This window comes from Setaria viridis, chromosome 7 (genome assembly GCF_005286985.2).
Source record: "Setaria viridis chromosome 7, Setaria_viridis_v4.0, whole genome shotgun sequence".
Taxonomy (NCBI): domain Eukaryota; kingdom Viridiplantae; phylum Streptophyta; class Magnoliopsida; order Poales; family Poaceae; genus Setaria; species Setaria viridis.
The window spans coordinates 17,716,855-17,742,753 of NC_048269.2; the positions used below are offsets into that span (position 1 = coordinate 17,716,855).

Sequence of the window (25,899 nt, forward strand, 5' to 3'; positions counted from 1 at the left end):
AAATGTACATTGCCTATGGTTGTTAGCAATCACCTTTATTTGTTGTAGGGATCGGAGGTTGGGGTGCAGACGAAGAAGTCGTACCTGAACTTCGTCGGTCAGTTCGACGCTCTTGTTGACACCGACGTGAGGTGGAGACCCTACACCATCGACGAGGTGCAGGCTCATGCCCTAGATGGCCTCTCTTCGCTATGCCATCGGGACATGGAGTACTGGAGGATGATGAGGCCACTAGTATACGACATCCACGTCGAGGACTACGCGGTTCACCATGTGATGAGGCGATTCGGCCTGTACCAGCAGTCCCCACTTCCTGTTACGTCTGCAGTCCCGGCCACCGTTCATAGGTACACCCCACCCTTTGATTCTCCTTCCAATAAGGATTTTTAGTTTACCTAACTCGCTACACGATGGTTATGTTAGGGCTAGCCATCAGGGTGGTGGTGGTGGTGGGCCTGGGGTCCAGTGGGCTCCGAGGATGGTTTAGTGGGTCGATATGTGGACGACCGCTTTAGACGAGGTGGTGCAGGAGGACCGTGCGCACGACGATGACGCTTTCGCAACGTACCTTCGGTGGTTCTTGCCTAGGATCAGGATGCGGGTCATGTACATTCCGAGTCAGCCACCGATGGAGATCGTGCCTGTCACGTAGACATACCCGCGCTCGAGGGACGTCAACTTCGATGTCGCGGTAAGTTTCTGCATCATTTGTTACTCAAACTGCATCATGTGGTGTGGCTAACTTCAACCCTATCCTCTTGCCAAAAGTACGACGTTATTGCAGAGGTCGCCACTGAGCTCAGGTACGGCGTTGACCACTTCCAGTAGCTGTCTATGGAGCAGCACGAGATGTTGTATAGGAGGGTTTTGGGCGCCTGCAGTAGGTTCCTGAGGGTCGTCAGCTGTTGTGGCAGTCGCGGGGACGTCGTGCTTCCACCACGGGCTGCCTACCCCCGTTCGTCCTCTCCAACTCCTACCCACCAGGCCGGTACGTCCTGTCAACCACCCGTTCGTTCGTCGTACCCGAGCCCATGTACTGCACCACAGGCACATGCGCCAGCGGCTGGGACGTCCTGGGCCACACCGCCACCACCACCGTTTTGGCATGCCGTCGCCGGCCCGTCCACTCTTCCGCAGTACATGACCCCGATAGGTACGTGAACGTTATTTAGTCGTACACTATTGATGAAATGTTGTCCAATTCACCTTACTAACTAATAATTTATTAACATAGCCCCGCAGATGTAATACTTTATTAACACAGCCCCGCAAATGTATGGAGCTTACAGTGGAGCGGGGCCATCTTTTGCTGCACCAAGCACAGAGCTACGCCACTACTGTGCATGATGAATATATGTTTTCTATTCCATTTTAAATACGTAACGAAAACTAATAATACCTTTACCTTGGTTGCATAATAGGGTTCGCAGACCGCGGAGGGGCTTCGGAGGACTCTGTCGAGGAGGAGGGACAGAGGTCTAGTGTCCATGCATGGGTGGACGATCCTTTTAGAACTGAGCCTGAAGTGATCGGTGCCTCGCAGTTGCGTGACGCCCGAAAGCTCCTACACAGGGCATGACCCAGGAGCTCGTGACACTACCTGAGGCCGCAGCAGGACGTCCGCCTCGTGACGTTGCCCCACGGGAACCCTTGACGTACGACCAGTAGCAGACTAGAGCAGCGCAGCGGGCAGTAAGGTGTGGTCGTGGTCGGGGTGACCAGCCTCGTTTCAAGCGAGGATGCATTTAGTGTGCAGGACCTCTTTTTTCTTTTGTACACCGGTGCAGGCTATCATGTGTACGATTGTATAACGTACGATGTGTGATCATCCGCAGACTACTCTATCTAGACCGGGAGTTTAATGATTTTCAATGATTTCGTGCAATCACTCTACCTTTCTCAAAAATATCATAAAAAATTAAAGTATAGTCTCGTATTACGAAATTATGAAGGAAAAATAATTGATAAAAATCAAAAAAATGAAGGGAAAATAGTTGGAAGGGTGCTTATGGCCGTTGCAACTGGCTATAGTGTCGCTAACCCCCCGGGGGACCTTATTGCCAGCTCAAACGGCAGAAGAGCGCTTACCGCCAGCGGTAAGGCCCCACCCACCGTTTCAGCCGGCGGGGCAGGCCTGCACGTGGCGTCAACACCCTTCCGCCGTTTCATACGGCGGAAAGGGCTATACCGCCGTTTGATCCGGCGGCATACGTCTATTTTTGCAAATTTTTAATTTAACTATTATTTCTGCAAAATCGTAAAAAAATATAAAAATAAAAAAATCTCTTTTGTTTGTTCTCGTGGCTATCCAACTGGGCTGAAAGGCCCATGGACTAAACCCAGGCCTGAATCTAATTCTACAGCCCAATTGGTTTACTTGTGTTGTTTGGTGAAAGGAACGCCGCTTCCTGATCTAATTAACAGAAGAGATAATCCGAAAAGAAGTGTCTTTTTGAACAGAGTAACACGAGAGACTATGCAACTATCTCAATGGGGAACATCAATTTTAATAATTCTAGAAAACTTGATCCCCGAGAAGAGCATGATTTGAAACATGTAACATGTAAACATTATTCAGCTAAGCTCAAAAGCCTAGTAGGGATAACAACGATCGTGAACACAAACTGAAACAATATAACGATCTCCGCTTTGTCCTCAACACATTCATCTCCTGCACATAAGTAGCCACTGTATGTAAACTTTGTGTACAAGCCCCCCAAGGAGGGTTTCCTCAAATACAAAACCGAATGAAGCCGGTGCCTTTTCTGCATCACTTGCTGTGCTTCGGATCAAACTCGACGCATGTGTCCGCAGCAGTTTTCATCTGTACTCAGGAAATTACAAGATGTAAAAAAAAACATCAGCCGATCTTCTTATTGAATTACACAATGCACTTGCACTTACTAGCCATGTAAATATGCAACTGCTATAGCACCATAAACTTCATAAAAAATTCAGTTAACGACCAAAACTTTTTTGTTCCCTTTTTTATCTATATCTATATGTACTCTTTTAATGCCATGATTCCAGCTACATGCAAATGTGTGTAGCAATTAAGTTTCAGGAAAAATTCAAGTGTGCATACCTGGGTGATGTTGCTAACTTGTTTCACTGCCCAGCCCACTAGAGTTGAGATGAACACCAAGACAATGAGGGGACTTTGCTTCATAACAACTCTACATACCTGTTACAATTTTAATACAGAAATGCAGATGCTAAGCAACTCACTTGTCAATTACATAAAAGCAACTACAGAACTGATGCCATCTTACACAAAGCAAGCTTGTCGATTTCTCATCAGCAAAGAGAAAGAGGATAATATATAAAACCTATTGGAGAAATTAAAGAAACATATTAGCGGGTGAAACATACAGCTGATATTTGTTAGTTGTGTAAAAGCTTGCTGGATGCAATTTAATAATAAAGGAAAGTGCGGAAGTATGAGTGATCACATACCTCACAAGAAACACAACAGAAGGCCATGAATGGCCTATACCCATAATATAATTTTAGTAGCCAATTGTTTGTGTGCTTTACATCCTTGTGGCTAGTCTTACCTGACAACAAAGAACTAGTACAAAAATGTCTCATTAGTTGGCCAGCAAACGATAACGAATTAGAGATTCTTAACTTAAAAAACTCGTGCATAGCAAACATACAACATATGCACCGTGAAGCCATCAGACTATTCTTAAAATGCAATTGGTATTCAGATTCCACCCTTGAGAGCAGGATTACTTACTGACTAGAAAAGAACAAACTGGGAACCATCAGGAATTGAAAAAAATAGCAGAAAAAGCTAACCTATACATTTGAAACCAGTGGCTCGTGATATCCAACCCAAGCAGCATCAAGAAAATTAAGCCAGGTCTGTAAAAACAATTTCAATTAGAATTTGTACAGAATATTAAGATTCAGAACAAACAAATATCAGCAGTTTTGCATCATTACCTGTAACACTGTGAGAGAAGGGCCAACAAACAAGCAGTGCTAACCCTGAAGAAGAGCAATGTCACAGAGCTTTGAAATTAATTCAGGCTGCAGAATGTATTCACTCTGCATATCCAGAGTCCAAAGATTTATTCAAAGAGTACCTATCTGTAACCATGTCCAGCACAGCTCCAAATGTTGATGCTGATTCATAGAATGGGATAAACTGATCAGATAATTTAAAAAATTACCATATATCTTATTTTCTGACAAACATCTCAGCCTATATAACCTTTTTAAAATTCTTAGAAGTGTTTATTACCTTGATTAAACTTCCGTGCGAACCAACCATCGACACCGTCCAGTACAAAGCTGAAATTTTGCAACGATGCTAGAACCATATACATGATATGAACCTACATAAACTGTTTGCATATTATAATGGACAAGAGTGGTCTGAGATAAGTTTATGATACTCACCTGAAGAAGTACAGGATAGCAAAGAGGGGCTTGTTCGAATAGCAAACAGCAAATGCAATGAAATTTATGATAATCCTGAAATACCCTGCATGATAACAATTCTAGAATGTTGTCCAATATATCTCCATCTTTCACCATATGCCAAAAGCAGATTGTTTAATAAACGTCTTGTTAGTCAAAATATGAAATCTATTATGTTACTGGCTTTCAGATTATCATCCACACGATAAAGACCTAAAGTCAGAATGTAAATAAACATATTGCATTGTTGGTCAAACTATGTGCTCCATTAGATTTCTGGTGCCTCTTTTTTGTTGCTACTCTTGGGCACCCATTGCTCCCAGCAGCAAAACAACAATTCAGTTGAAACGTCTAATTCAGATACTGGAACCATAATGAACGAAGTACAAAATGGCTACTCTTGGGCACACATACTGAATTATCCAGTTAGCTCGAAACAATAAGGCGATACGTAAGCAGACAACCATCCAGAGGCTTACCAATGATGTTAGGAATGTAAAGATAGACTGACAGCATCTTCTCTGCGGAAGGCAGTGGCATGGACAAACAGAAGAGCTTGGAGACAATCAGTTGGTAACTAGAATTGACAGAGGTAGTGCATTGGTTGGGATTCCTGTGAGACAAGAGCAGCATTTCACATAGGGATGGGCGGTTGCAGGGAAGACCGGCTGCCGAAGTCGTCGCCTCCGCCGGTTCGGCCCCCAACCCCAAGAACCGAACTTCTCCACCCACTTCGCGGCGCCGGCGGTGGAGGATGAGGAGCAGGCGGCGGAAGCAGGCGCGAGGAGGAGCGGATCGGAGGCGAGGGAGGAAGAAGAGAATGGGGAGGGAGACGGGCACGGGAGGTGAGCCGGTGAGATTAGGAGAAATAGATGCACATTTTTTTTATTTTTTAATAATTTCTCCTTTCCGTTTTCTTACCATATGATGTGGGCCCCACTCACACCCAGTAGGGGAATCTGATTCTACACAACTGTCGCAACCACCGAGAATGTTTGAACTCCCTAAACATGCTGTACGCCCCTTGGTAATCTAATCCAGCAAAAAAGCTGGTTGATGTTCACTTGATATAACTAAAACAAACCATCCAATGCACAACTTGATCAATGCCTTTATTTTCTATACAATATTTATTAAACATAGGAGAAAAAGTATATTTTTTATGCAGCTACATTTGCAGACAAATTTACTTGTACCATTGACAAATACCCAAAGTCAGTAAATAAAAGGTAATTTATGAGCAAAGTTTGAAATGGTTAGCTTACCACCTAACTTTGGTTGGCACTCTCCTAGCTACTTCTTCGTGTCTACTCCATCCACAGAGCTCACACCATCACAATCTAGAGAACTCAAAATCGCTCGTGGCTAGTAGTCACCACCTCAAAACTCCTGCACATATAGGATAGGTGCCAACGACCACAACGATGATTGTAGGGGCTAGAGGGCACACATAGGTGGGACAATGGTTGTTGATGGCGCGCGGCACCTTCGGGCATTTGTCTCTCTCTACCTGGAGGAGTTGCTTTCAGAGGCCGTGCACTGCCTGTGTTGTGCATGTCTGTCGATCAGCAGGGGGAATTCGTGGTTGATGAGCCTTAGGCAGTGTTTGGTTCGGCGAATGATAATGTAAATGGAAATGGAATCAAATTGCACTGCAATCAGAGGTGGGATGCATGATTACTGTCTTTGTTTGGTTTATTAATGTAACGCTATCGCATCCTTTGACACAACCATAAGCCAGCTACGCAGCAGCGAGACACATCTTCACTGAAACCGATTAGCAACACGACGGCCATGCCGGCCGCCTCTTCACCAACAATTACCCGCTGTGCTCTGGCTTGTAATCTTGGACAGCCGCAGAGGTAGCAGAAGCCTGATTCTCTGATCGAAACAAGAGCCTTGCTCTCTCTTGGCAAAAACAGCCGCTGGAGGAGCCTTCCTAAACCAGTCAGCTAGCAGTAGTAGCAGGTGAATAGCTTGGGCCTTAGTGGTGGCCGCTGGCCGAGTGGCGTGCCGGTTCCTGGCGGAGCTACTCGCCGTTGTCTCCTTCCTCATCACGCACGGTCACCAGGAGGTAGAGGACCGGAGGCGCAGGCACAAGCACAGGGCAGTGTTTGGAGGGTGTCGCCATGCTGGAGTCATGATCTGTGACAGCGCGCCGTTGTATCGTTTTTTGATTACGGTGGTTGAGGAGCGGTATCGGGCACGTACTGGCTCAGGGATCTGATTACGCGTTAACGAATTAGAGGCTGTTGCAAACAAACGGATGTAACGATAAGACTTGCCCTTCGTTACATTATATTTTAGAGATATATTTTAGAGAGCCAAACAGCATCTTGGATGATTGACGAAGTGACGGGGCCTTGGACTACCTCATGTGCTTCATGATGGCAGTCTGATTGGTGCTTATGATTTATTGGGTTATGATGTATATAGTTTGGCAATGATGACAAGCTAGCAGTGTGGGTGGTATAACTGCGGCGTACATGACGTGGCGACATTGAGGCAATTGAGCTATGTCATAAGAAGTTGGAAATGCTGTGTCGTCACAGTGACGAGCTTGGCAAAGATGACTTATGTTACTTAGCCATTCTGTGTTTGTTTGGGCCGGGGGGGAGGGGGCGGGGGGGTGTTCAACTGATTCCCTTAATTAACCATGCAAGTGCAAGATTTTTTGGCCGGGTCTCTCTCATAATTCATAAACAAGTCCATGCACCATCTCCTTATGGGGGTGTTTGATTCCGATTCTAGCCGGATTCTAGTGAAAAAAATCAAACAAAACCTCTCAAACGCTGCGATTCTCGTTTGATTCCACAGCAATCGATTTTCTCCCGAGCAACGAATAACATGGCCTGAGAATCGGGCGGGGTGCCCGAGAACAGTCCTTCGTGCACGTGCTTTAAATCCCTTTGTTGCATGAGCATATTCCACCATATCAGTTTAAAGTATACAAAATCACTTTATAGCTTGTGGAAAATGCAAGGTCCATGATATCCTAAATTATCCGTGTAGTTTTTTTAATTAAGGACAACACTTTTGAGGGCTTTTGTCGAGGACAAATTCTACCGTGTCAAGACCAAACTTTAAAAAGAAACAACTTTGACAACTGATCGAATCCTACTGCTGTTTAACTTGAACACTTAATTTTCATGACCGCTATGGGCACATTCCGTGTTTGACATGTATGATATTAATACGTGAGGACAAATTGGTAAAATGGATTTAAAAATGACATTCCAAATACCAAAACGCAACTTAGTTAATTTCTTATGGCTTGCTAGTTAGGAAGGGGTATCAAAATATAATCAAATACTGTCAATCGATTCAAGAGAATCAGATCCAAAGGCCTAAAGGCCTCGCTTTACACAAAGCAAATACCCAAAGCTGAACCAACTTCCTACCTTACAACATAGAAAAAGAGGGGATGACACCAAAACATATACATCTTGTCGACAGCTTAAGCTAACAAAAGGACTAACCGACACTAATTCTTCCCCTGAGGCCGACTAAGGTGTGTCGAGCAGCAATAGAGCATTATATATAGCTCAACGATGAGTGGCGAGTAGGGGGGTACTAGGCAGCTGCAATGACTGGCCAAATTGAGTGAACAATTGAACAGATAATGGTTCTTCAGTTCTCAACTCACAAGTCAAATGGTAAAAACATATGCACATCAAGACTGAAATACAGCAATTCATTGATGTCCTGGGGTTCGGATGCCCCTTTAGCCAGAACATAGTTAATCAAACATGTTGCAATGTTTCAGAAAATCATAAAAAAAATCATGTATGTAGTGTAGAGACACAAAGTTAAATAAACCTGTAAAAAATCGATCGCAAATTCATCATTGATGTTAAGATTTAAAAAACACAAGTTTTGCTGTTAACAGTCTAACCACGACCCTCTCACTGTCTCATCTGTTTCTTGACATTTTGGATGGATTTGCTTATATACACTTAAGTTTATGTGTACTACATATATCATGACTTTTGGAGGAATTTTTGAAACATTGCAACACGATAAGTGTTAAATTCACTAATTACATATTCAGTGATTAGTTTTTTCAAAGAACGACGCACAAACTGCCGTGCGGGACCCTCTGCCGAAATACCACTGTAGACACCACACTTCACCTGACAGAGTGATATCACCGAATCCACACCTCTCACAAACTGCCTCGCAGCCGCCACCACGGTACACAACGCGTGGGGGCCTCGCCACGCCCGCTCCGGTACTCCACGTCACGGATCCATTTCTTTTGTCGCTGTCGGTGTAGTGAGCAATGTTGCCCCGCTTCCCCAAATCACCATCGAACAGCCGAGCCGCCGCCGCAGGTCGGCCTCTCCTCATTGCTTCATCCACGCGCATAGCCTTCACCGCCACTTCAGCGAGCCAAGTCTGTTGCTTGTGCCATCTTCTGACAATGTACCGCATCAGATGGCCAAGCCGAGCTGAGAAATCCGCCGCGGTCCGCTGCAAGTCAAGTCATCCCATGATGCCGTTGCTGCAAGCGTTGTCCTATGATGTAGTCCCATACCGCACTGACCTTTGCCAAGCAACGCCAGCCGCCGTGATCCGCTGCAAGCAGCCAACCGACAACCATACAACAACCCCTAGCCGCCACCATGACTGTGATTGCCACCACGTGAGCTCAGTAGCCCCCTTTGAGCTTGCCACACCGCAGGATTGTCGCCACCAGCTATTGCCGCCTATGACCAGTGGATCCACGATGCCAAGCTGAGTTGGGTCTCTAGAGATGACGCCTCCAAGGAGGGCACAATGCCAGTGGTGCTGCCGTCGCTCGTCCAGGATCTGGACAGGGTTTTCACCTGAAGGAACCCCATGTAGGAGGATTGTAGCTCCAACATGATGCCTCCAATAGGGAAGACAACGCCCTAGGATGCCGCCGTCAGCACGAAGGCCGGTGAGGGCTTTCGCCCGGAGCATCCCAATCCGTTATTGCATGCTCTCAGCTTGGCACTCGCAGACCACAACCACGACCGCTTAGCCAGGGTAGCACCGCCGCCGCGCCTCCACACGGCCCACCGCCATACCTCCACCTCCGCACTCCACAGGCCATCTGTCGCGCCTCTCCCCAACTCCTCCTCTAGCGCCTCCTCCGCCTCCCCTCCTGTAGCTGTTCCACCGCTCACACCTCCTGCTGACGCCACACGTCCATTGGTTGTACTCCTCCCAGCCACCGCACTCCTTCCGGCCACTGCGCTCTCTCCCGGCTGCGTGCTCCCCCAGCCGCGTTCCTCCCAGCGGCGGCGCGCCTCCTGATGTCCCACGACTTGCTCGGGCATCGCCTACAGTAGTTTCTCGCTCCCCGTCGCCTCCACGACATCTGCGCCAGAAGGGTGACCCGACACATCACGCATCACCACTATGGTGCCACGAGCGTACATGCACCCTCCGCCCCCACCACGACGATAGCACCGCAAAACTGCAGACTTGCATTCACAACAAGGAGCACCACCTCTCCGTCGCTGCCCTTTGTGAGCGTCATAGCCGCCATCACCCACCTCGCCTCCTCCATCGTCGGCCGTCTCCTATCAGCGGATCCGACATGGGGGCACCTCCTCACCCCTCCACCGCTGACTGCCGTGCCGAGCCGAAGCCTCGTGCATGCATTGTGCCACACGAGGCCACTGCAACGCGACACCTAGCTGGCCCAGATCCGGCCGGACCCAGCCGCTCCATCATCGCGCCCGCCATCGCGCCCGCCGACTGGCATACGCGCCGCCCCATCAAACCTGCACCGCACCATCGCGTCGCCAGCCCCAGATCTGGCCAAGTCCACTTCAACTCCCGGCCACCGATGTGCAGCCCACTTCTCCCAGCGGTGCCCCCACCGCCGTCGCCATCCGCTCGACTCGTTGCTGCTCTGCCTCACTGCGGCGCCAGTGCCAACACCCATGCCTGTGCCGCGGCGGTCGCACCCGACGCGACCCTCCTCGGCCGCGCAGGCACTCATGCTCGCCATCTCCATGTACCGACACTCCCGTCGCCTCGGTGCCCCCCCCCCCCCCCCACCATGCAGCCACTAGATCCGTGGCCACTCGGCCTTCGCTGCCGCGGGGTGCGGCCGCCGTCCCCCGCCCAGGACTAGCGCCTGCGGCCAAGATCGGGTGCAAAGAACCCTGCCGCTGCCCTCCTAGGGGCCACTCGAGCTTCCGGCAGTGTCCTCCGGCAGCAGTGAGGGGAGGAAGGAAGTAGGTGGCGACGACGGTGGCAAGGGTTTGCTGTCGCCGCCCGAGTCGCCCCCAGCAGGAGGCAATGCGGGGGCCTCGTTCGCTTTTTTACAGTAGCCAATTCTGGTGACCAGTCTGATAGTGATTAGTTAAGGACAGAACAAGTTTCCGCGCGTTGAGATAGCGAGCTCACCTGAAGGTTAGCTTGTTTCAGAAATCGGGCGAGCCGAGCTAAGTGAAAGATCAGTAGGCAATAATTCGAATATAAACGCCGTACCTCGCTCCTAAATTGAACACCGTAGATTAAATTTAATTTTCTTTGCTTACTTTCCAAACATGGTTAAGTTTCAATGGTCAATGTGTAAGCACGACAAACACGTACGATATGCCCTACTTGCGCACACGAAGCACGGGACGTCAAGTTGGCGTCGCGCTGGTCGATCGATACTGATACAGATCGAGGCGTGCTGCCTAGCTTGGCGCGACCTGTGAGCCGGTCCACGTCGATCCCAGCATGCGTCCCATCCACTGCATCCAGCCAAAAACGAGAAGGAAAACGACCGCATATGCATCGATCCGTCCAGAAACTAACGATGATGAGACCGGCCGGCTCGCCGGCGGCTACGCTAGCTATAAGCTACGAACGACATCAACGCTCGATTAGCAAGGGTTTCAGGCTCTTCGATAATCCTTGTTTGCAGTATTTTTGAGTGGCATGCAGTCGCCGGCTCGCAGCTGGTGGCCTTCTTCAATTCGTTGCTCCACACTGTGTGGGTGGAGTAGCTGGTCCAATCTAATAATAAGTATGGCCTCGTTTGGGATTGGAGCTTTTTTCTTTTCCTTCTCGAAATTCCTTTGAATTTGAGATACTATATATACTTTCGTGTAAAACACATGGATTTTAGATAGGGTGGTCCTAGGGGAACATTTCAAAGCATAGTGTGGTGTGGAATCTTGTACCATTATTTCAGTACAAAACAAAATCTCCTGTGAAGATGTTTTGGATCACTTAATTAAATTAAGTTGGTAGGAGACACCTCTTGCCTTCGCACATTCTGGAGGGAACAAATTAAACTTGAGGTCTTTGCACATTTTCATGAAAGTAAATGGGAAGATTTTCCTATGCTCTTTACGTAAAGGGGTAGTATTGACAAAATAGAACCTAGCAGAGCACAATTAACACGCAGTACTGCTTTTGTCGATGGCGAAATAATCGAACACCGGGTTTTCCAATGCTGCTTACTGGCATTTTTTGATCCATTACACAGGTGGCTTCATGCCTTTATTAACCTCGTATCGTGCCTCACCTGTTTGGTATACTTGGCTCAAGGACATTTGGAACAATTTGAAACTGCCTCCTGCTAGGCGCGGCCACTGTTGTTGGTCAATATGGCTGTGCGTGAATAAACATAAATTTTCTCCCTTGCAGGTTATCTACTGGGTTCGTACTTGAACTATCCTAAAGAAATGAAGTCAGATTTGCAGGTTTTTGGTTGCAAGTGGCATCTTAGCACTTGGCATGTGCGGCCAAGGAACTTTTTACTCCGGCACCTGGATAGGGGTCTAGTATTTGTATGGATTTTCATTAGAGCTCTTGTACTTGTTTGTTTCTTTTTTGGCTATGTATATCCTGATTATGCAATGCCCAGGAATGCTTTTCAATGTCTCGTGTTATCTCAATACCTTGAAAATTAATAAAACTTCCCTTTTAAAAAAAAAAATAAACAGAGGACTTTTTCCCAAGAAACTGAATCATTAATTCACTATGCATATGAACCAGAGAACTTCAATAGAATCTTTTTACCGAACTTATATGCGGTCAATTAAATTCACATGTTCTAAAGAAAAGGCCTAGATTCCTAATTTTTCGTTGTATTATTGTGACGGAGGGACGTCCCAGCAGTAGCCCTTGTATAGGACCACCCTCAACATTTGGGTATCTTCTGCGGGCCTTCTTTACGTTGGCCTGTTGCCGCCCACGGCGCAAGCGGCCTAAACCACCTAAACCCCTATCCATCCATCCGATCAGATACCACATGTGTCCACATGTACCAATACCATGCACCCAAAGCCTCCTTAATCCCACACGTTGCTCATTGCGGTTAAAACTGCATTCAGTGGTGTAGCCAGGAACTTTCAGAGTTCATCATCTATGAGATTGTTGCAATGATGGTTGATGCAGTAGTTCCAGTTGCATCTCTTCAAAGCAAAGCAAACAAAAGACTAGATTGAACAACTCATACAGTTACCAACATAACATCGAATAATTAAATACATTGGTGTTACATGTATTTATTTTTGAAGAAAGTAAATAAGGTTGAACGTACAACGCACACACTGCACAACCCAAATGGCAACACGACGCAAGGACCAACCACAAAAAGCTTCAGAGTGTACACGAACGGCACCGACTAGTGTCGGATTATTGCGATCTCCGAGGCCCATTAGCAGAGGAAATCGAAACCCGGCTAGAGCACAGTGCTGATGCCATTAGCATGCAGCAGTTGTCACATGATGGAGCATCCCGGGTTGTCCTCGGTGACGATATTGCACCACGGCGGCGGGTAGACGACCCCCGGCGGCGGCGGCGGCGGCGGCGGCCACCAGAACGGCTGTTTGTTGGGACCGCAGCTGCACGGCGGCCACGGCGGCCTCCCGCCGCACTGGCACGGCGGCTTTGCCGGCGGGTCGGGCCTTTCGCCGCCACAGGCGCTGCACCTGTCGTGCTTGTCGTCATTCTTGGAGCACGTGCAGTGCGGCGGCAGAGGAGGCCACGGCAGCGGCCGCGGCGGCGGGCACTGGCACGGCCGCTGCGGCGGGCACGAGCACGGCCAGCTCTGCGACGGCGACCACGGGTACGGCAGAGGGTACGGGTATGGCACCCACTTCACCTCTGGTTTGGGCGGCGGCGGCGGCTTAGGTTCTTCCTTGGGCGGCTTGGGATCTTCCTTGGGGGGCTTGGGATCTTCCTTAGGGGCGTCCGGCTTGGGTTCTTCCTTGGGTGGCTTGGGTTCTTCCTTGGGTGGCTCTGGCTTTGGATCTTCCTTAGGGGGGTCCGGCTTGGGCGGCGGCGGCGGCCAGACCTCGACGATTTTGATCTCCTTGATGATCCTGCCGGCCTTGCACCAGATCTTCTTGGAGAGCTGCTCGCCGCTGAACTTGCCGCGCACAATCACCTTGTTGAGCTTCTCCTCGAACTCCACCTTCTCGATGCAGAACTCCTCTGCAGCAGCATCACAGAATTGAATTAGATGACTGACTCTGGTTTATTGATTTCTTTTTAGAAAATGAAAATAAGTTTCCGGCCTCTGCGACAACTCTGGTTTATTGATGCACGCTCACACCAGAACATAATCCAGCTTTATAATCTACTTTCTACTACCTGCACATATGCTGCTCGTCAAAACTTGTTCCGATTTCAGGTTGCTGGAGTTTCAGCATCGATTTTGTGTTGCCACAATTCCACCTAATTTTCGAGCGTGAAATTGAGCCCTGATGTTTTTTGTTTATTTTTTAAACAAAATTTATTGGACCACCAATTAACTACCCTTGTGCATAGTAAGTGTACCTTTGAGGCAGTCCAGGACCTTGGTGATCTTGGCTCTGCAGCGGCAGCATTCCAGGTCCACCGAGATAACCAAGATAGCCATCTGCAAATTAAACAAACATGCATAGGGTAACAATCTTGACTACGCTGTGAGAACATGTGCAAATATGAATATCTTATCAATCATGCATGGCCACTTTACCAGTCCTATAACCAAATTAGGATCTTTTGTGATTGCCTTAATTTCTAAAAGTTGAAGGTGATTAACTGATAACATACTAATAATTGCTTACGAAACTTTTTGCAAAGAAACTCAGCAGTAGGACAAGGCTTGACACCTGAACTTTGCCATTAAACTGATGAGAGTTTGGCAACATACATCCGTGACCGTGAGGAAGATAAACGTGACTAAGGCTAGTTACATCAAACAAACAATCTCCCCAAACGCTTACAAAACTATATATCGAAACTAAAGCCAATGCCGGTCTATGCGATGATTAGTACAACGAGTTCGGAAACAATTGAAGGGAGAGAGAAGCATCAAGCTCACCTTTCAAACCTCAGTGTTGCCAATGGGCAAGAGAGGAGTTTGCAGGGGAAGGAAGAGGAAGGATAGAACGGAGCAAATCTGAGCCTTGTGTATTCTTATGGCTGGATATGCTGTAGGCTGCTGAAAAGCAACAATGCTGGCATTGAGTTTGGTCCATTGGATCACATCTCAACGGTGTTGATACTTGGGGATGGGTTGTGAAATCTACGTGAAGGGATGGGAAAAGGACTAGAGCTGTATAGGACAGGTTGGTCCTTCTCAGGGACTTTGTCTAGCTAGGCACCCCTCGTTTTCTTGCTTTTTCGTTCACATGATTTTACATACCATGGTTGTAGGATTTCAATTTAGAATAAATGCGGAAGGTCTCTTTCCAGAGTTTAGAAGTGTATGTACTTTATACTTCTTGGACTGTAAACTTGTAAGCATAAGAATGAAAAGAAAAAACTCCAGGCTTTTCACAAAAAGAAGAAAAACTCTAGGCAACTACATACATAGCACTATCTCAGGTGGTGTGAACTGCTTCGGAAATCGTTTTGGGGACAAGGATTTCAACAAACCTCACCATCCCCATCCAGAGTGACCCTCATTTTTCACTGAAAGCTAGCGCTCTCCAAATCAAAGAAACTTTTTAGATCCTGCCTGACACAACAAGATATGAACAGTGCGTTCTGTTGTGCCAAAGTCTTACACAACATTATTTTCATATAGTACAGTAGGGGACTAGGAAGGATGGAACAAAGCGAGAATGTCGAGATGCTCCCAGTCACCACCACTTTGCATTATTCTTGGTTTCTTTGAACCTTACATCACGATACAGCGACTAAAATTAGAACAAACACTTCTTTTAGTACAACCTCGTTTAGAATACTGATCCTGATTCCTGCAGGAATTGATCTGATTCATGAAATACCATCGGTAAAATTCTTATACGAGGTTCAAAACATTTAAGTCTTGTTTGGATCCACCCATCTAAAATTTAGCTGGTTAAACTTTAGTATCTCTTTTTTAGCTAGCTAAATTTTAGTAGTGTTTGGATCCACCAGCTAAATAATTGTCGAAGAGATATTTATCTATCGTACCCCTCCCTCTCACCTCTCATCAATCTTCTTATTTTTTCCAAGAAAGGTGGAAGGCAATTCGGTCTTTTACCAGTTTAACTGGGTTCAACTAACTAAAAGAATTTTTAGCCAGCTAAAATTAGTTGGGTTCTGTTTGATCCATATCGGCTAAATTTTATAAATTTAGCTGGTGGATCCATAGCATGTTCGCTTCAGCTTATTCAGCCGGCTTATCAGCCACCGAACAATATTTTTCTCTCACAACAAATCAGTCGTTTCAGCTTTTCAGCCGGCTTATAAGTCCAGCCGACTACAGAAACTACCGTCAATTGGCTTTGGGCATGAATGTGTCATTTTATCGGATTAGATGTATGTAGGAGGTCATGATTGTATTAATTTCCATGTCAAACTCATAGCTAGCTCAAGCTAAGGTTTCAATTAATTAAAACACAAGTCAAACATACATAGAGTACTCTCCGTCCTAAATTATAGGTTATTTTCATATTTCATTTTTACTATTCATCTAGATATATACTATGTCTAGATATATAAGTAAAAGCTATACGTGATCAAATAAAGCCTCAATAAAAAGAGCGAAGGTAAGGTAAAGTTCAAATTTACGATAAAGTCGGGATAATACAAAACACACTTGGATTTTGACAGCAGTCGCGCAGGCAACTTTGCAAGTTAATAGCACACCATCAGCACAGTTATTAGGCACGCACACGGACGTAGGCACATACGTCATCAGCTTGAATTTGCATCAGGCAGCACGCAGCAGCATCACCAGCAGTTCGCAGTTACATGACGGTGCAGGTCCCGTAGGGCGGGCTGTCATCGCAGACGACCATCGGGCACGGCATGGTCGGCGGCACGCACGGTGGGTAGCCGCCGCAGTAGCACGACGACGACCACGTCGGGTACTTGCACGGCGGCTGTTTCGGCAGCGGAGGCGGAGGAGGCGGCGGAGACGGCGGCTTGTACTGGCACCCGCAGTGCGGCGGGGGGCAGCTGCATGGCGGCGACCAGGCGCCGGGCTTCGGGCACGGGTACGGGTAAGGATACGGGCATATCAGCTTGCACTTGGGCTCCGGAGGAGGAGGAGGAGGAGGAGGAGGAGGCGGCGGCGGTGGCTCGGGGATCTCGATGTTCTTGATGATCCTGCCGGCCTTGCACCAGAGGTAGCAGCTGAGCTTGTTGGCGTCGAAGGGCCCGGAGACGATCACCTTGTCCTTCTCGTACACCACCTTCTCGATGACGAACTCGCATCGCTCTGCGCAGTGGAGTTGCATATATGTATAACCTCGCTATAATGAGTCATACATCAACGATGAGACTTGTTCTGTCATCCACGCAGTGATCATGAATAACCTTGGATATAGCAGAGGACCTTCTGGATCTTGCTGCTGCAGCGGCAGCACTCCGGGTCCACCGTGATGATCAACGTCGCCATCGTCTCTCTGCAACATGAACCCTAACAATTATAAACTTTTCATTAGTAGAAAGAAAACAAAAGGTGGTATAGGTGCCCTCTGCGTTTTTCTTTGCCGCGCTTTCGCAGAGATTGGACGAGCTCACCTTCTGAAGAAATGCAGGGTAGCTAGCTAGGGAAGGAGACGACTAAAAGCAAGTGACGCTCGCATCTGTGACCGATCAGCCGCTCTGTGCCTGTACGTGCTAGGTATAGCAGAGAGATGCGCCTGCGACCGAGGCGAGGCGGCAGTCGCGCAGCATCTGGTGTGGGGATCACGTCTGCACGGCTCGGGTCTTCAATGCCGCCGTTCCAAACCCCAGACGCAATGGCAAAGAAAAACCCCAGGCGTGATGGCATCTGGTGTGTGGGGAGTTCGTTCACGTACGTCTTGAGGGTTGGGATTTCGTTCGTAGGTAGGTGATGATCGATCCGATGGCTGAAGACGACGACGGACCCTATCGGTTTCATCCATCCCCGCTCCCCGGCCTCTCCATCTCTCGTCGTCCTGTACTCAGCAATGATGCTGCAAGAAGGCCGCCCCGAGGACGGATAGAGATTGGCTGGTACCACGACGTGAGTGCGTTGCTGTGTTCCAGTCTTCTAGACTTGAGCAGTTTGCTGCTCGGTTGTTGTGCTCAATGGCCTCCTAGCTGCTACGAGGTGGATGGCCTTCACAGCCATTCGTCACAGTACGAGGTGGATGGCCTTCACAGCCATTCGTCACAGTACCACCTCGTAGCAGGCCTGCATGTGGATCAGCCCATTCGTCGAGCTCAATCCTAATCTGAAAACCCACCGTACCTGATGAGAAGTGTGGGCAGGCTATATCACCATCCTCTCTTCTGTTGCAAGCTAAGGAAAATATTGTACATGCAAAGGGAAAACCTATCTCTAGCTGTGGAGCTTCCTAAGTAGCAGCAGCTAGCATCAAGGAGTAGAGGACTGTACAAGTATCCAATAACATGGTGTCACCCCACCAGAAGCCATGGAATAATCATGCATGCGTAACCTGGATCTATCTTCCATCCCAGATCCTAGAACCCAAGTCTAGTTGACGAGGATATATAGCAGCTCCCTCCCCTCCTCATCTCAAAGGCAAACGTCAGCCTTTATATCTCAAAAGTCAAAAGTGGTAGGTATAGTAGAAGCACAGAGAAGTATCATAACTCTACTACAAAGGTGATTGGAACTCACAGAGCCCTAACTTTGGTTGGCACTCTCCTAGCTACTTCTTCGTGTCTACTCCATCCACAGGGCTCACACCATCACAATCTAGAGAACACTCAAAATTGTGAAGACTACCCACATAGGTGATTGCTAGGTGCCAACGACCACAACGATGATTGCAGGGGCTAGAGGGCACACATAGGTGGGGCAATGGTTGTTGATGGCGCGCGGCACCTTCGGGCATTTGTTTCTCTCTACCTAGAGGAGTTGCTTTCGGAGGCCGTGCACTGCCTGTGTTGTGCATGTCTGTTGATCAGCAGGGGGAATTCGTGGTTGATGAGCCTTAGACTCGATCGGGATGATTGACGAAGTGATGGGGCCTTGGACTACCTCATGTGCTTCACGATGGCAGTCTGATTGGTGCTTATGATTTATTGGGTTATGATGTATATAGTTTGGCAGTGATGACAAGCTAGCAGTGTGGGTGGTATAGCTGCGGCGTACATGACGTGGCGACATTGAGGCAATTGAGCTATGTCATAAGAAGTTGGAAATGCTGTGTCGTCACAGTGACGAGCTTGGCAAATATGACTTATGGTGCACTCCATTGTTTGTGTTACTTAGCCATTCTGTTTTTGTCGGGGGGGGTGTTTCAACTGATTCCCTTAATTAACCATGCAAGTGCAAGATTTTTTGGCCGGATCTCTCTCATAATTCATAAACAAGTCCATGCACCATCTCCTTATGGGGTGTTTGATTCCAATTCTAGCCGGATTCTAATGGAAAAAAATCGAACAAAACCTCCCAAACGCTGCGATTCTCGTTCGATTCCACAGCAATTGATTTTCTCCCAAGCAAACGAATAACGTGGCCTGAGAATCGGGCGGGGTGCCGCTTGTGGGAAAATCCTGCCGATTCTAGCACCCCCTCTCCCCTTCGCACCCTCCAGCTCATCCCTCAGCACGTCTCAGCTCAGCGCCCCTCCGCGACCTGCCGCCCAGCCGATACGTGCCCCACCGCTGGCCCCTCCATGCCCCGCCACCGACCCCTCCCAGCCAATCCGCGCCCCGCCACCGGCCCATCAGCGCGCCACCGCCGGGCCCTCCCAGCCAGTAAGCGCGCCACCGCTGGCCCCTCCGCCACCCGCCCCTGGCCCCTCCCGGCTAGTCCGCGGCCCGCCGCCGGCCCCTCCACACCTTGCCGCTCTCCTGGCTGCCGGGACTTGAAACTCGCCGGCATCTCTGCATCGACCAGTGGCAGCGCCCCCGGAGGTCGACGCTAAACAGAGCTCCACCCATCGGCCTATCCCTCCTAGCTCCGGCCATCTTTTCCACATCGCCGTCGGCCGAACCTCACACACACTTTCCTCTACCCCCTCCACCTCCTATTGGCGCCGGCCATAGCTCCTCTGGCCGGGGATTTAAGAATCCCCGCCCGTCAGTGCCGCCAGCCGCCGAGCACCACCCCGTTGTCGAGCTCCCTATCCTGGCCACCTCTTCCACCATCGACCGCCAAAACGGAACCCTAGTGAGCCATGGATGGGCTAGCCCTTGTTTCCCCATTTCCTCGCACTATAGTCGTCAAATCTGTAGTGAATATGGCCCCATGAGGCCATTGTCGGATTAGTAGCCACTATACCACAACCCAAAATTACCGTCAGATATCCGACAGTATAAGTACAAAAACACCGTTGAATAGTTAGTCGTTATAACTCTACGTTGGATCATTAGTCGGTATTACATGTTGTAGCAACTAGAGATCGGTCGGTATACAAAATTATGTATTCCGTTGAATCATTGGTCGGGATTACTGAATAGTTTGGTCAAACGATCCGTTGGCACAACTAGATTGGGCCTCACTTGCGCTCAGAACAGCCCATCTCACATGAAATTTAGCGGGCCGGCCCACCTGTCAGCCTTATTGTCAACACAGCAAGGCAAAAATCCTAGCATCCCCAATCTTCCTATGTCTTCCTCCGCCTCATTGCTGGCGGTGCCCCTCCTCCGTCTTCCCTCGAGCCGGCAGCCATGAAATCGAGTCGGCGGCGCCCCTCCTCCACCTCCCCTCGAGCCAGCGGCACCCCTACTCTGCCTCCCCCACGAGCCGACGACGCCCCTCCTCCACCTCCCCCTCGAGCCGGCGGCGCCCCTCAAGTTGATGGCGCCCCTACTCCGCCTCCCTCTCAAGCCGGTGGCACCCGTCCTCCGCCTAGCCGTGCGGTAGCCTGGCCATGTGGGGTGCGCTGCCCCCCGCGGCCGCGACACAGGCTAGCCGTGCAGGGCCCGAAGCCGGTGGTGGGAGCTCCTGGGAGGCGACAGCGGCCCCAAACGGCCACGCCTCTGCCTCCACTCACTCCTTCCTCCTCCGTGCAGATTGAGGCGCCCCGCCAAGGTAAGCCCCTCCAATCGCATGTCCTTGCTGTTGTAGGAGAGATGGCATATACGGTTTCAGTTTTGCATGATATAGATTAGACGATGTTTATCAGCAGTTAACCACTACTATTAGGCTCTTCATACAACCTGTATGTTTTTCTATTGCTTACCTTCCTATTAGAATGAAAGAACCATTTACTTGATCACTTTGGATAGAAATACTGAAGGCCACTCTATTCTTGGATAGAAATGCATCCTAGGTGTTCAGCATTTCTTGGAGCCTTGCAAATAACCCATTTAATTTTTTTTCTATTAGTAATACATGAACCAGTACTTTAGAATGGTAGGCAATGCTGTGAATTGATAATTCATTTTAAAACTGAGCCATTGGAGCTTTCTCAGGTTTCAAACATGCTCCCCTTGCTGAAACGTGGCATTGGCGTGCATCATTCTGGTCTGTTGCCCATCTTGAAGGAAGTTATTGAGATTCTCTTCCAGGAGGGCCTCATCAAGGTTGGCAAATTTTATGAATCTTATGGTGTCTTGAATTGCTGTTATTGCTGAGCCTCAAAAGTACCACATTGCTGGTGGTATATCAACACTCAGCCAGCTACTTTTTTATTTGGAGCAATGATAGTTAAGTGTAGATGTTTCTATATACATGTTGTACTTTTCTTTTTTTCTTCAAGCAAGAATTTCATGCTTCAAAAACTGAGGTGATAGCTGTTGATTCCTAGCAGAGAATAGATTCTGCTAGTTGCTATTGTGTTCTAATTCCATAATGAGGTTGGAATAATTCTTCTTTGAGTACCACGTAAAATGGATAGATCAGGGTTGGGACTATGATGTTGGAATAATTCTTCTTTGAGTCATGTTCTTTTATTCTTCTTCTCGGTAATGATGGTGTGCTCCCGCTGAGCATATTTATAATGTTTCCTTTGTAAGACTATGATGTGTGTTGTGACTTTTTTTTCTTGCTAATATTAAAACTTGGTGTTACAGTGTTCAACTGCCAAAATGATGCTGAAAGGAAGCGCTGATAGTTTGAATAGGTACCTATCATGGATTTCTGGCATTTCTGGCACCTGTAGAGCATATTTGTTATCTAGCCTGGTCGAATGATGTTCATGAAAGAAAGAAAAAAGATAAAGACTGGGATGAGCGGATCCTCTCAATCTGATAAATTATTTTGTTAACATTTGTTCTTAAGATGGTTGGTAGCAAGGTCCATTCTGATACTTGCATCCTGAAATCTTGAGTTAGCATGCCAATGCTCAAGTTCTGATCTGCTGTCCTTTTCATTGTTTGAGTCCTTGTATGTTTCTTGTAGTTAAAGCATTGTTTGAGTCCTTGTATGTTTCTTGTAGTTAAAGTGCGAAACTGTTCTGTTCTGCGAAACTTGTAGACTACAGAGAGATATTGGCGCAAGCCTAGCATTGGCTGCACCAATGGTAAATCCTTTCAGCTGATCATTGTTAGCAAAGAAAATTTCTTATTATCATAGCAGCTTTTACATCCTAGTAAAATTGCAAGGCAAAGAATTTGGTATATATTAGCATGACTGTTTGATCTGTTAGGCACCTGACAGGCCTTGTATATTTATCTTCAGATAAGTGCATTTTAGTAGTTGTAATATTAACGGTGAATCTGAGATAGCATTACCTTGTACACTTTATTTACTTTTCATCAAACTTTAGTGTGCAGCTGGAGCTGTGATGCTACTATTACCAGTGACTAGTTTTGTTCATTGTACTAGTTGACAATACATTAGAGGACTTGTAACTATTTTTTATTACATTTTGATGTGTATTCTTGGTTGTGAGGATTACGTTGGACTACTTGCTCATGTGTATTGATGACTTAATATCAATGCTATATGCTTTTCAATGAATCAATGTAATATGTTCTCGCTATTGATGTATCTTGTGATGACTGAATGAATTGGTGGTATAAAATCAATGCAAAATATGCTTCCAGGATTAATCTTTGTTTTGGATTTTTCTTTGATATACCCAAATGACCCCATTGAACTATTGGTTGCTATAAACTCCTAAGAGCGTCGAACTATTGGTCGGTATAAATGCGAAGAGTCCATACCGACTATTGGTCAGTATAGACTTATACTGACGCCACTTATAACGACTAATAGCTGTGGTCGGTATAACTCTATACCGACCGATATTCATCATTACAACGACCTATACCGACCACAATGAAGTCGCTACATTGGGGCTGTGGTATAGTGTAGCCTGGCAGTCCACCAGGGGGTTACCCAAGTGGTTGATTTGTAGGCAGAGAAGATTGCGAGACCAAGAACTCGAAGGTGATCACGAGAACACGAGGGTTTAGATAGGTTCGAGCCTTTAGAGAGTAATACCCTACGTCCTGTATTTTGCTGGATTGTATTGCTTTGTTCTGGTGCGTGGTTTAGCCTTTGATGGGATTGGATTGCCCTCGGGAGATGCCCTTGGCCGCCTCATATAGGCTAACGACCAAGAGTCACAAGTTGGTGTGAATCTAACCTACTCGGTTGTTACACAGAAGGTGATCTGAGTTGGATTACAATAAGTATCCCGCAATATCCAGACTGATTTGAATCGCCCCTCTTCCATGGCATGTACTCCAAGTATCTTCATGTCCTTGGCCCGTACGCCCTGGTCGGGCGGGCCTACTTGTCAGGACCGGCCGGTATCCTGGTCGGTGGAGACCCATGGGGTACCCATATCCCCAAGCCCCCGAGCGATGTGTAGGCGAACAGGAATTTAAGGTCATCACAGTGAAGCTTGGAATATGGTCAGCTGAAGCTGTGATGGCGTCATAGTGATGGAGAGGTTGCGTAGTACTCAAAAAGAAGAAAATACGAGCGAACACAGAGCCATACACATAGAGCGAAGTCGAGTGCCGAGTTGATGGATGTCGGGCATCCAGCAGGTCAAAGCGAATGACATGGAGGGCGTCGCAAGACACGCTCCATAGGAGTAGCCCCTAAGCATTGAAGCGATTAGTAGGTCAAAAAAGAAGAAAAAAACTGATCCCAGAAGCAGGTCCTAGTGCCCAAGCACAAGGATAGGCAAAACCACGGAGGCGCGCCAACCAGAACTAGGTGCCTAGCCCCCGAGCGTGAGCGCGAGGACTGGCGGAGCCACGGAGGCCCGCCGACCTGAAGTAGGCACATAGCCCCCAAGCGTGAAAGCGAGGACTGGCGGAGCTACGGAGGCACGCCAACCTGAAGTAGGCGTCCAGCCCCCGAGCGTGAGCACGAGGACTAGCGGAGCCACAGAGGCACGCCGACCTGAAGTAGGCATCCAGCCCCTGAGTGTGAGCGCCAGGACTGGCAGAGCCACGGAGGCACGCTGTGACGCATCCCGCCTTGAGCCAGTTAGCAAGGCGACGGGAGGCACGCCGAGTCGTTTGCGGTGCCCAGCCCCTAAGCCTGGGAGCCGGACGAGTCGTGGAAGCACGTCGAGTACCTCCCGCCCCAAGCTAGAAAGGTCAACCGGGCGACGGAAGGCACGCTGAGTCGTCTGCGATGCCCAACCCCCGAGCCTGGGAGCTGGCCGAGCCATAGAACCATGCCAAGTCGCCTCCCGCCCCGAGCTAAAATGGTCGGCTGGGCGACGTAAGGCACGTCGAGTCGTCTACGGCGCCCAGCCCCCAAGCCTTGGAGCCGGACGAGTCGTGGAAGCACGTTGAGTCGCCTCCTGCCCCGAGTCAAACAAGTCAGCCGGGTGACGGGAGGCACGCTGAGTCGTCTGCGGCGCCTAGCCCCCAAGCCTGGGAGCTAGCCGAGCCACAGAACCACGCCAAGTCACCTCCCGCCCCAAGCCAAAATGCTCGGCCAGGCGATGGAAGTCACGCCGAGTCGTCTGCGGTGCCCAGCCCCCGAGCTTGGGAGCCGGACGAGTCGTGGAAACACGTTGAGTCACCTCCTGCCCCGAGCTAGGGAGGTCGGCCAGGCGACAGGAGGCACGCTGAGTCGTCTACAGCGCCTAGCCCCGGAGCTTGGGAGCCGGCCGAGCCACAGAACCACGCCAAGTCGCCTCCCGCCCCAAGCCAAAATGGTCGGCCGGGTGACGGAAGGCACGTCGAGTTGTCTACGACGCCCAGCCTCCAAGCCTGGGAGCCGGACAAGTCGTGGAAGCACGTCGAGTCACCTCCCGCCCCGAGCTAGAGAGGTCGGCCGGGCGACGAGAGGCACGCCGAGTCACATCCCGCCCCGAGCCAGAGAGGTCGGCCGGGCGACGGGAGGGGCGCTGAGTAGTTTTTGAGTTGTAAAAGGACAATACAAACATTATGTAGCATAGTGTACTCGGAAGTTTAATTTGCTATAGAAGTAAATTCTTGCACGTCCTGAATTATTGCACGTCCTGTTCTTGTAGGTCGTGTAATTTCCTGGGTAGTTAGCCTGTTACGTTTAAGCACCTAGCCCTGCTGACCACTGCTCACGGAGAGGACGGCTTATCTCAGGCTATAGCGTTGGGGCTGACCCGATGCTCACATATAGGAGACGTGCAGGATGAGTCAAGATTTCATGGATTAAGGCATGTACTATCCGAGTACTTTAGCAACCGTTAAGAGGGACGGACAAGCCGCAAAGCAGTCAGAACTGTGCGAAAAAGCACCAGCATAAGCTGGGCACTCGTGGGGTGTAGCCCCCAACCGCCCGTGTAGTGGGCGGACCAAGCTATATAAGCAGTCGGGGTGCGACCAAGGTGGTCGGCGAAAGTCACAGAGACACAGAGGAGTCGGGGTGGTCGGCGAAAGTCACGAAGGCATGAAGGAGCCGAGGCGTATGTAGGTATACGGAAACATAAAATATTTCATTGTAAATAAAATTTAGCTTGATTCATAGTTGAATCGGAGGAGAACGAAGATAATCACTCAGAACTGGTTCCGGATTGGTTCTTGATCGTGTGGGATTTGTCCCTGACTGCAAACGTCAGGTCTGAGTAGTCGAAGCCGTGAACATCGGGTTGGCATAGCGGTGCGTTGGGACAGCAGTCCATGCTACGGCGGTTGAGGCGACGGGGCGCTACATCCGAGTGGTTAAGCTTGATGCCGAGTTGTAACAACGCACGTAGCTGGTGCCGATCTTGAGATCCACGC

The 25,899-nt window shown here is 48.7% G+C and overlaps 3 protein-coding genes and 1 long non-coding RNA gene across 5 annotated transcripts; 1 reads left to right on the plus strand and 3 right to left on the minus strand.

Annotated features, from left to right (window-relative positions):
• Window positions 1-2,614: 2,614 nt before the first annotated feature.
• Window positions 2,615-5,304, minus strand: LOC117862505 (probable CDP-diacylglycerol--inositol 3-phosphatidyltransferase 2). Of its 2 annotated transcripts, XM_034745996.2 has the most exons (10): window positions 4,911-5,304; window positions 4,411-4,495; window positions 4,253-4,302; window positions 4,095-4,134; window positions 3,952-3,996; window positions 3,805-3,870; window positions 3,457-3,571; window positions 3,273-3,329; window positions 3,086-3,184; window positions 2,615-2,824 (listed from the first exon to the last, which is right to left on the minus strand). In XM_034745996.2, exons 1-10 carry the CDS (start codon window positions 5,062-5,064, stop codon window positions 2,771-2,773), a joined length of 765 nt encoding a protein of 254 aa, XP_034601887.1. In that variant the 5' UTR covers window positions 5,065-5,304; the 3' UTR covers window positions 2,615-2,770. The 2 variants fall into 2 exon arrangements, with proteins under 2 accessions (XP_034601887.1, XP_072151254.1); XM_072295153.1 differs by having other exon boundaries at window positions 4,253-4,346; window positions 4,411-5,304.
• A 7,566-nt stretch (window positions 5,305-12,870) lies between these two features.
• On the minus strand, window positions 12,871-14,879 carry LOC117864474 (uncharacterized). The gene is made up of 3 exons (XM_034748590.2): window positions 14,723-14,879; window positions 14,194-14,275; window positions 12,871-13,848 (listed from the first exon to the last, which is right to left on the minus strand). Exons 2-3 carry the CDS (start codon window positions 14,273-14,275, stop codon window positions 13,133-13,135), a joined length of 798 nt encoding a protein of 265 aa, XP_034604481.1. The 5' UTR covers window positions 14,723-14,879; the 3' UTR covers window positions 12,871-13,132.
• A 1,486-nt stretch (window positions 14,880-16,365) lies between these two features.
• On the minus strand, window positions 16,366-17,655 carry LOC117864476 (uncharacterized). The gene is made up of 3 exons (XM_034748594.2): window positions 17,359-17,655; window positions 17,152-17,240; window positions 16,366-17,053 (listed from the first exon to the last, which is right to left on the minus strand). The coding sequence occupies exons 2-3, from the start codon at window positions 17,231-17,233 to the stop codon at window positions 16,581-16,583; spliced, it is 555 nt and encodes a 184-aa protein (XP_034604485.1). The 5' UTR covers window positions 17,234-17,240; window positions 17,359-17,655; the 3' UTR covers window positions 16,366-16,580.
• A 2,507-nt stretch (window positions 17,656-20,162) lies between these two features.
• LOC117864477 (uncharacterized) lies at window positions 20,163-21,665 on the plus strand. Its single transcript, XR_004642397.2, has 2 exons — window positions 20,163-20,812; window positions 21,196-21,665. It is a non-coding gene; the product is annotated as an uncharacterized lncRNA (long non-coding RNA).
• Window positions 21,666-25,899: the final 4,234 nt, after the last annotated feature.